Here is a 12,595-nt window from a genome sequence, read left to right on the forward strand (position 1 = left end):
CCACAACCTGAACAACTGTACACCACAACCTGAACAACTGTACACCACAACCTGAACAAACTGAAACTTTTCAGAGTGGAACGAGAAATAGACATGCACGGCGCATGAATGTACGCAAGCGGCATGCACACACGGACACACAGACAGCAACACAGGCAGATTCACAGACAGACAGACAGACAGACAGACAGACAGACAGACAGACACACACACACACACACACACATGCACTCACGCACGCACGCACGCACGCGCGCGCGCGTTCACCAGGACTGATAGTTATCGACCAAGGAGATATGTATTCATGACACTGATGCTTTACAGTGAGATAACCATCCTCACACAGGAAAGGTGCACTGGCTGTGAAACATGTGGACGATGATGTTTAGAGAGCGAAATCAATTTTGGCATTTTACCACTCATTCCAACAGTTTTTAATTCATTGTGTTCCCAAGAAACGATGATGTTTTAACAGTTCTTGAACAAATGCACCCGTCCTTTTTGGCATTTGAAAACATTTTACCACTCACTCCAACAGTTTTTAATTCATTGTGTTCCCAAGAAACGATGATGTTTTAACAGTTCTTGAACAAATGCACCCGTCCCTTTTGGCATTTGAAAACATTTTCCCACTCATTCCAACAGTTTTTAATTCATTAAATGCCACAAGGGATGGGTGCATTTGTTCAAGAACTGTTAAAACATCATCGTTTTGGGGGAACACAAATATTGGTGTAGCCCAGGCATCGATCAGTTCCCCTCTGTTATGTATTTCTCTGTGATGTATTTCTCTGTGATGTATTTCTCTGTGATGTATTTCTCTGTGATGTATTTCTCTGTGATGTATTCTGTGATGTATTTCTCTGTGATGTATTTCTCTGTGATGTATTCTGTGATGTATTTCTCTGTGATGTATTTCTCTGTGATGTATTTCTCTGTTATGTATTCTGTGATGTATTTCTCTGTTATGTATTCTGTGATGTATTTCTCTGTGATGTATTTCTCTGTGATGTATTTCTCTGTGATGTATTTCTCTGTGATGTATTCTGTGATGTATTTCTCTGTGATGTATTTCTCTGTGATGTATTTCTCTGTGATGTATTTCTCTGTTATGTATTCTGTTATGTATTTCTCTGTTATGTATTCTGTGATGTATTTCTCTGTTATGTATTCTGTGATGTATTTCTCTGTGATGTATTTCTCTGTGATGTATTTCTCTGTTATGTATTCTGTGATGTATTTCTCTGTTATGTATTTCTCTGTTATGTATTCTGTTATGTATTTCTCTGTTATGTATTTCTATTCAATATCTTTCAAATACGATGTCTAAAAACACAACAATTACATTTCTATATGAAAGATTACTAAAGACAATATAAAATATTAAGATATGACTATAATTGTACAGCACTTCAACAGATACATACTATACTTCAGTGGACAGACTATAATACTTCAATGGATATATACAATACTTCAAAGGATAGACTACAAACTTCAGTGGATAGATACGTTACATACTTCACTGGATAGACTGTAATTGTACATTACTTCAATGGATATATACAATACGTCAGTGGAGAGACTATAATACTTCGGTCGATATTTATATTATTACATAGAAATTCACTACTACAGTGGGCAGATACAATAGGTCAGCATTGACTTCAACACTTCAGCATTACTGTAAACAGGTCAAACCTGGTGAGGGCTACATGACACCTAGAGTGAGTGGCAGATAAAGAGTTCAGCATTGACTTCAACACTTCAGCATTACTGTAAACAGGTCAAACCTGGTGAGGGCTACATGACACCTAGAGTGAGTGGCAGATAAAGAGTTCAGCATTGACTTCAACACTTCAGCATTACTGTAAACAGGTCAGACCTGGTGAGGGCTACATGACACCGGAGATTAGAAAAGAGAGATAAACCACTTGCAGAAATTGCTGAAGCCAGGCAGCCTGCGCCGCGACATGCATTCATTATTCATGAGCTGCCTTTGCCCCGCCCAAACTAAAGGAAAGCGCGGCATTGAGTCACAGCGGAGAGAAGAAGCAATGTCGTCAACAATGGACAAAAAGAAAAAAGACAACAGCGCCTGGTGTGCAGCCCCTAACTGCAGCCATTCCCGGAAAAAAGGATGGAGAATGTTTTGCTTCCCCAAGGATCCAGAAAGGTAACTTAAGGTGTTAATAGGATTGATTTTTGAGAAGGGATTTGTAGTGCATGTGTGCACACAGGCCAACGGTATTTCTACTTTCGGTGAGATCATGCAGCTCTTCTAAATCTGGCGTTCTGCTTCCCGAGAGAAGAACTAAACATCAAGGAGCAGAATGTATTAACTTATGTGTCAGGGTACATTGCAAAAAAAATACAGGGCAAAGTTTGTAAGGAGTGCAACAGGCTCCTAACAGGATCTCTGCAAGGGACAGAGAAAGAAATGTTTCTGAAGGAAAAACAGTTTGTAGACCAGGGACTTGTTATTCCAAGCACATTTCTTGTATCCAAGGTGGAAAAACTGGAAGCAACATTTAAGAAATCTGCCGAACAGTTACTGAACATGGACAGATGTCGGGCAAGACTGGTGCTTCGAATGGAGAAGGATTTTGATGACCGTGACCTAACATGCCCTGCTGGACAATGTGATTCTATGCCTGATTTTGTCCTGCAGCTGTTTGTGACAATCCGCATTTATTTCATCCTCAAAGACAACAACAAGAGATTAGCGTCAATGTCTGGGCGACAGAACAGAAAACTTTTGAAACTGACTCACCACTAGAATTTTTATGTTGTCTTCTGTTTCCATCTAGACTTCATCTCCTAGAGTGCTGTAGGAACCTGTTTTTGGAATTCATCACTTACAGTGCCACAACAGGGTTCAGTTTTTTTTCCCTGTCTGTTTAACTGATAGGGACACAAAATTACTGTCCTTTACTTCTCAGCCACGCACATGCACATGTTAGAAGAGAGACAGAGCTGAATATGTGTTTTATGTTTTGATATATATATATTTTTGTTGTTGTTGTTGTTGTTGAAGAAATGGTGATGTAAACCAGACAGTGTGAAGAAAAAGTAGCGTTACGAAAACGCAGTTCAATAATTTATAACTGTCTCTCTCATGTGCAACATTGCGCTGGGGGGGGGGGGGGGGGGGGGGGGGGGAGTTGGTGGTGGGGGGAGCTGCTTTATTTTCTTTTTATATTATCTACATTCAAGCAGATGCAAACGTGCTAAAAACCAAGCAAAAATGAATCGGTTTTCATTGTATACAGCGAATCTTACTACACGTGGGATATTCCAGGCATAACTTAACTTTCGCTTTACTGCAGCTGAACCGTCAGAACCGACCAGTTTCCTTCAGGTGGGGAAGGAGAGGGTGATTTACCCCCACCCTTCCGCACTGCGTGTGTGCCCCAAAACGGCTTCAGCACTGTTATAGACAGTAAGAAGGGGCCTGCCGCGAGTGGTTTATCTCTCTTTTCTAATCTCCGATGACACCTAGAGTGAGTGGCAGATACAAGAGTTCAGCACTGACTTCAACACTTCAGCATTACTGTAGACAGGTCAAACCTGGTGAGGGCTACATGACACCTAGAGTGAGTGGCAGATACAAGAGTTCAGCATTGACTTCAACACTTCAGCATTACTGTAAACAGGTCAAACCTGGTGAGGGCTACATGACAGGCCAGGCCAGGTGAGGGCTACATGACAGGCCAGGCCAGGTGAGGGCTACATGACAGGCCAGGTGAGGGCTACATGACAGGCCAGGCCAGGCCAGGTGAGGGCTACATGACAGACCAGGCCAGGTGAGGGCTACATGACAGGCCAGGTGAGGGCTACATGACAGGCCAGGCCAGGTGAGGGCTACATGAGTGGCCAGGCCAGGCCAGGTGAGGGCTACATGACAGGCCAGGCCAGGCCAGGTGAGGGCTACATGACAGGCCAGGCCAGGCCAGGTGAGGGCTACATGACAGACCAGGCCAGGTGAGGGCTACATGACAGGCCAGGCCAGGCCAGGTGAGGGCTACATGACAGGCCAGGCCAGGCCAGGTGAGGGCTACATGACAGACCAGGCCAGGTGAGGGCTACATGACAGGCCAGGTGAGGGCTACATGACAGACCAGGCCAGGTGAGGGCTACATGACACCTAGAGTGAGTGTCCTACATGACCAGAATCCACACTGTCGTCAGGATTGCCCGGATGGGCCCCACGTAGAACGGAACAGTCGCTATCGGGATGGGGCCCTTGCAGGGTGGACTGGCCAGTGCTGGGAGTGTGACTGGGTGCCACGACGTAAGAAGCTGAACCCTGACAGGGCCCACGAGGAGTGGACTGGTTGGCTTTGTGGGGGACACTGTAGAGCGGGGCTCTGTCAGGGTGCAGCGAGCGGTGTGTGGGGGGCGGTGCTGTGTAGTTCGTCATGTCGTCATTTGAAGCGAACAACAGCGGGCTTTCCTCCGTGTCTACATTCAGACTGCTGTGTCGAACGCCGTAGAAAAAGTAGATGCAAAAACCTGTCACAGACACCGTGGAACTGATGTTAATGTGTGGCTACTTTTGCTTGTGCATAAATGATATACACATGAAATACATGTCCGGCTCATGATGTGATCGTCATGTATGCATGCTAGTCAGTCGTATCTGACCATGACCATCACAACAGCAGAGGAGGCTGTCCCGTCTATCTGGGCTAGAATTGGATTATAACAGAGAGTGTCTTGCCCAGGTTACAGCCCCACTCTCCGGCCACGTTGGGATGGTCCCCAAAGGCCAACTAGCCCCCGAGGCTGCAGAACTAAGAGCCAGTGCAATCTTGCCTCCTAGTTTGAGAGTCATGGTCCTTCACAAAAGACTAAGCTGTAAATGAATTCCCACTGTAATGGAGAAACCATTGATCATACAGCTCCCACTTTACTGTTGGCCCAACTGTAAGCTGACGTCAGTCTGTGCTACAAGCTGAGCGTTGGAATGAGTGGCCCACAATCATTAACCCTTTCAGCAATCAGAGAACTACAGCCGGCCTGTGTAATCATCTTCCTAACCGGGGAAGTTTAGTTATGCAGCTGTCATATATATAAATGACTTAAAAACTAATAAACGAATGCATTAAACAGAATAAGAGAGAGAGAAAAAAAAAGACATCCAATTCCTCATTCACATATTGGTTTACATGTCAATGTTTATGTAACGCACAGATATAGAAACAAGAGTTATTTCCCTTCAGCTCTGATAATTAGGAATGTCATGTTAATATGATTATCATTCTTTTGTTCTTTCTTATATATTAATACATAACAGCTCAAATGAGATATTTGAATGGTTGATAATGCATTAGCTTCTTTAATTCATACATAGTTAGATGCTTTTCTTTTCCGTGCAAAAGAGGACATTTTTTCAAGTTCTTTTTCAGTTGTATAATTAAATAGGTCTACTTTACTGACAAGAAAAGGCGGGAAACAGACAGACAGACAGACCGACCACACAACACATACCCAGTGGTAACAGACAGACAGACAGCACCACACAACACATACCCAGTGGTAACAGACAGACAGACCGACCACACAACACATACCCAGTGGTAACAGACAAACAGACAGCACCACACAACACATACCCAGTGCTAACAGACAGACAGACAGACAGCACCACACAACACATACCCAGTGCTAACAGACAGACAGACCGACCACACAACACATACCCAGTGCTAACAGACAGACAGACAGCACCACACAACACATACCCAGTGGTAACAGACAGACAGACAGACAGCACCACACAACACATACCCAGTGGTAACAGACAGACAGACAGACAGCACCACGCAACACATACCCAGTGCTAACAGACAGACAGACAGACCGACCACACAACACATACCCAGTGCTAACAGACAGACAGACAGACAGACAGCACCACACAACACATACCCAGTGCTAACAGACAGACAGACAGCACCACACAACACATACCCAGTGCTAACAGACAGACAGACAGACCGACCACACAACACATACCCAGTGCTAACAGACAGACAGACAGACCGACCACACAACACATACCCAGTGCTAACAGACAGACAGACAGACAGACCACACAACACATACCCAGTGCTAACAGACAGACAGACAGACAGCACCACGCAACACATACCCAGTGCTAACAGACAGACAGACAGCACCACACAACACATACCCAGTGCTAACAGACAGACAGACAGACAGACCACACAACACATACCCAGTGCTAACAGACAGACAGACAGCACCACGCAACACATACCCAGTGCTAACAGACAGACAGACAGACAGCACCACACAACACATACCCAGTGCTAACAGACAGACAGACAGCACCACACAACACATACCCAGTGCTAACAGACAGACAGACAGACAGACAGACAGCACCACACAACACATACCCAGTGCTAACAGACAGACAGACAGACAGCACCACACAACACATACCCAGTGCTAACAGACAGACAGACAGCACCACACAACACATACCCAGTGCTAACAGACAGACAGACAGACAGCACCACACAACACATACCCAGTGCTAACAGACAGACAGACAGACAGACAGACAGCACCACACAACACATACCCAGTGCTAACAGACAGACAGACAGACAGACAGCACCACACAACACATACCCAGTGCTAACAGACAGACAGACAGACAGCACCACACAACACATACCCAGTGCTAACAGACAGACAGACAGCACCACACAACACATACCCAGTGCTAACAGACAGACAGACAGACAGACAGCACCACACAACACATACCCAGTGCTAACAGACAGACAGACAGACAGACAGCACCACACAACACATACCCAGTGCTAACAGACAGACAGACAGACAGCACCACACAACACATACCCAGCGCTAACAGACAGACAGACAGACCGACCACACAACACATACCCAGTGCTAACAGACAGACAGACAGACCGACCACACAACACATACCCAGTGCTAACAGACAGACAGACAGACCGACCACACAACACATACCCAGTGCTAACAGACAGACAGACAGACCGACCACACAACACATACCCAGTGCTAACAGACAGACAGACAGACAGACCACACAACACATACCCAGTGCTAACAGACAGACAGACAGACAGCACCACGCAACACATACCCAGTGCTAACAGACAGACAGACAGCACCACACAACACATACCCAGTGCTAACAGACAGACAGACAGACAGCACCACACAACACATACCCAGTGCTAACAGACAGACAGACAGACAGCACCACGCAACACATACCCAGTGCTAACAGACAGACAGACAGCACCACACAACACATACCCAGTGCTAACAGACAGACAGACAGCACCACACAACACATACCCAGTGCTAACAGACAGACAGACAGACAGACAGCACCACACAACACATACCCAGTGCTAACAGACAGACAGACAGACAGACAGCACCACACAACACATACCCAGTGCTAACAGACAGACAGACAGACAGACAGCACCACACAACACATACCCAGTGCTAACAGACAGACAGACAGCACCACACAACACATACCCAGTGCTAACAGACAGACAGACAGACAGCACCACGCAACACATACCCAGTGCTAACAGACAGACAGACAGCACCACACAACACATACCCAGTGCTAACAGACAGACAGACAGACAGACAGCACCACACAACACATACCCAGTGCTAACAGACAGACAGACAGACAGCACCACACAACACATACCCAGCGCTAACAGACAGACAGACAGACCGACCACACAACACATACCCAGTGCTAACAGACAGACAGACAGACCGACCACACAACACATACCCAGTGCTAACAGACAGACAGACAGACCGACCACACAACACATACCCAGTGCTAACAGACAGACAGACAGACCGACCACACAACACATACCCAGTGCTAACAGACAGACAGACAGACAGACCACACAACACATACCCAGTGCTAACAGACAGACAGACAGACAGCACCACGCAACACATACCCAGTGCTAACAGACAGACAGACAGCACCACACAACACATACCCAGTGCTAACAGACAGACAGACAGCACCACACAACACATACCCAGTGCTAACAGACAGACAGACAGCACCACGCAACACATACCCAGTGCTAACAGACAGACAGACAGACAGCACCACACAACACATACCCAGTGCTAACAGACAGACAGACAGCACCACACAACACATACCCAGTGCTAACAGACAGACAGACAGACAGACAGACAGCACCACACAACACATACCCAGTGCTAACAGACAGACAGACAGCACCACACAACACATACCCAGTGCTAACAGACAGACAGACAGACAGACAGCACCACACAACACATACCCAGTGCTAACAGACAGACAGACAGACAGACAGCACCACACAACACATACCCAGTGCTAACAGACAGACAGACAGACAGCACCACACAACACATACCCAGCGCTAACAGACAGACAGACAGACAGACAGCACCACACAACACATACCCAGTGCTAACAGACAGACAGACAGACAGACAGCACCACACAACACATACCCAGTGCTAACAGACAGACAGACAGACAGCACCACACAACACATACCCAGTGCTAACAGACAGACAGACAGACAGACAGCACCACACAACACATACCCAGTGCTAACAGACAGACAGACAGACAGACCACACAACACATACCCAGTGCTAACAGACAGACAGACAGCACCACACAACACATACCCAGTGCTAACAGACAGACAGACAGACAGACAGACAGCACCACACAACACATACCCAGTGCTAACAGACAGACAGACAGACAGCACCACACAACACATACCCAGTGCTAACAGACAGACAGACAGCACCACACAACACATACCCAGTGCTAACAGACAGACAGACAGACAGCACCACACAACACATACCCAGTGCTAACAGACAGACAGACAGACAGACAGACAGCACCACACAACACATACCCAGTGCTAACAGACAGACAGACAGACAGACAGCACCACACAACACATACCCAGTGCTAACAGACAGACAGACAGACAGCACCACACAACACATACCCAGTGCTAACAGACAGACAGACAGCACCACACAACACATACCCAGTGCTAACAGACAGACAGACAGACAGACAGCACCACACAACACATACCCAGTGCTAACAGACAGACAGACAGACAGACAGCACCACACAACACATACCCAGTGCTAACAGACAGACAGACAGACAGCACCACACAACACATACCCAGCGCTAACAGACAGACAGACAGACCGACCACACAACACATACCCAGTGCTAACAGACAGACAGACAGACCGACCACACAACACATACCCAGTGCTAACAGACAGACAGACAGACCGACCACACAACACATACCCAGTGCTAACAGACAGACAGACAGACCGACCACACAACACATACCCAGTGCTAACAGACAGACAGACAGACAGACCACACAACACATACCCAGTGCTAACAGACAGACAGACAGACAGCACCACGCAACACATACCCAGTGCTAACAGACAGACAGACAGCACCACACAACACATACCCAGTGCTAACAGACAGACAGACAGACAGCACCACACAACACATACCCAGTGCTAACAGACAGACAGACAGACAGCACCACGCAACACATACCCAGTGCTAACAGACAGACAGACAGCACCACACAACACATACCCAGTGCTAACAGACAGACAGACAGCACCACACAACACATACCCAGTGCTAACAGACAGACAGACAGACAGACAGCACCACACAACACATACCCAGTGCTAACAGACAGACAGACAGACAGACAGCACCACACAACACATACCCAGTGCTAACAGACAGACAGACAGACAGACAGCACCACACAACACATACCCAGTGCTAACAGACAGACAGACAGCACCACACAACACATACCCAGTGCTAACAGACAGACAGACAGACAGCACCACGCAACACATACCCAGTGCTAACAGACAGACAGACAGCACCACACAACACATACCCAGTGCTAACAGACAGACAGACAGACAGACAGCACCACACAACACATACCCAGTGCTAACAGACAGACAGACAGACAGCACCACACAACACATACCCAGCGCTAACAGACAGACAGACAGACCGACCACACAACACATACCCAGTGCTAACAGACAGACAGACAGACCGACCACACAACACATACCCAGTGCTAACAGACAGACAGACAGACCGACCACACAACACATACCCAGTGCTAACAGACAGACAGACAGACCGACCACACAACACATACCCAGTGCTAACAGACAGACAGACAGACAGACCACACAACACATACCCAGTGCTAACAGACAGACAGACAGACAGCACCACGCAACACATACCCAGTGCTAACAGACAGACAGACAGCACCACACAACACATACCCAGTGCTAACAGACAGACAGACAGCACCACACAACACATACCCAGTGCTAACAGACAGACAGACAGCACCACGCAACACATACCCAGTGCTAACAGACAGACAGACAGACAGCACCACACAACACATACCCAGTGCTAACAGACAGACAGACAGCACCACACAACACATACCCAGTGCTAACAGACAGACAGACAGACAGACAGACAGCACCACACAACACATACCCAGTGCTAACAGACAGACAGACAGCACCACACAACACATACCCAGTGCTAACAGACAGACAGACAGACAGACAGCACCACACAACACATACCCAGTGCTAACAGACAGACAGACAGACAGACAGCACCACACAACACATACCCAGTGCTAACAGACAGACAGACAGACAGCACCACACAACACATACCCAGCGCTAACAGACAGACAGACAGACAGACAGCACCACACAACACATACCCAGTGCTAACAGACAGACAGACAGACAGACAGCACCACACAACACATACCCAGTGCTAACAGACAGACAGACAGACAGCACCACACAACACATACCCAGTGCTAACAGACAGACAGACAGACAGACAGCACCACACAACACATACCCAGTGCTAACAGACAGACAGACAGACAGACCACACAACACATACCCAGTGCTAACAGACAGACAGACAGACAGCACCACACAACACATACCCAGTGCTAACAGACAGACAGACAGACAGACAGACAGACAGACAGACAGCACCACACAACACATACCCAGTGCTAACAGACAGACAGACAGACAGACAGACAGACAGACAGACAGCACCACACAACACATACCCAGTGCTAACAGACAGACAGACAGACAGACAGACAGACAGACAGACAGACAGACAGACAGCACCACACAACACATACCCAGTGCTAACAGACAGACAGACAGACAGACAGACAGACAGACAGACAGACAGCACCACACAACACATACCCAGTGCTAACAGACAGACAGACAGACAGACAGACAGACAGACAGACAGCACCACACAACACATACCCAGTGCTAACAGACAGACAGACAGACAGACAGCACCACACAACACATACCCAGTGCTAACAGACAGACAGACAGCACCACACAACACATACCCAGTGCTAACAGACAGACAGACAGACAGCACCACGCAACACATACCCAGTGCTAACAGACAGACAGACAGACAGCACCACACAACACATACCCAGTGCTAACAGACAGACAGACAGCACCACACAACACATACCCAGTGCTAACAGACAGACAGACAGACAGACAGCACCACACAACACATACCCAGTGCTAACAGACAGACAGACAGCACCACACAACACATACCCAGTGCTAACAGACAGACAGACAGACAGACAGCACCACACAACACATACCCAGTGCTAACAGACAGACAGACAGCACCACACAACACATACCCAGTGCTAACAGACAGACAGACAGCACCACACAACACATACCCAGTGCTAACAGACAGACAGACAGACAGACAGCACCACACAACACATACCCAGTGCTAACAGACAGACAGACAGACAGCACCACACAACACATACCCAGTGGTAACAGACAGACAGACAGCACCACACAACACATACCCAGTGCTAACAGACAGACAGACAGCACCACACAACACATACCCAGTGCTAACAGACAGACAGACAGCACCACACAACACATACCCAGTGCTAACAGACAGACAGACAGACAGACAGCACCACACAACACATACCCAGTGCTAACAGACAGACAGACAGACAGACAGCACCACACAACACATACCCAGCGCTAACAGACAGACAGACAGACAGCACCACACAACACATACCCAGTGCTAACAGACAGACAGACAGACAGACCACACAACACATACCCAGTGCTAACAGACAGACAGACAGACAGACCACACAACACATACCCAGTGCTAACAGACAGACAGACAGACAGACCACACAACACATACCCAGTGCTAACAGACAGACAGACAGACCACACAACACATACCCAGTGCTAACAGACAGACAGACAGCACCACACAACACATACCCAGCGCTAACAGACAGACAGACAGACAGCA

The 12,595-nt window shown here is 47.5% G+C and overlaps 1 protein-coding gene across 1 annotated transcript in view; it reads right to left on the reverse strand.

Annotated features, from left to right (window-relative positions):
• Window positions 1-3,183: 3,183 nt before the first annotated feature.
• LOC143286382 (high affinity cationic amino acid transporter 1-like) overlaps window positions 3,184-12,595 on the reverse strand; it is a 63,612-nt gene continuing 54,200 nt past the window's right edge. Inside the window, exon 14 of the mRNA XM_076593923.1 lies at window positions 3,184-4,515. Within this exon, the coding sequence (XP_076450038.1) occupies window positions 4,148-4,515 (368 nt within the window). The 3' untranslated portion in view covers window positions 3,184-4,147. The remainder of the gene's footprint in view (window positions 4,516-12,595) is intronic.

Source organism: Babylonia areolata, chromosome 10 (genome assembly GCF_041734735.1).
Source record: "Babylonia areolata isolate BAREFJ2019XMU chromosome 10, ASM4173473v1, whole genome shotgun sequence".
Taxonomy (NCBI): domain Eukaryota; kingdom Metazoa; phylum Mollusca; class Gastropoda; order Neogastropoda; family Buccinidae; genus Babylonia; species Babylonia areolata.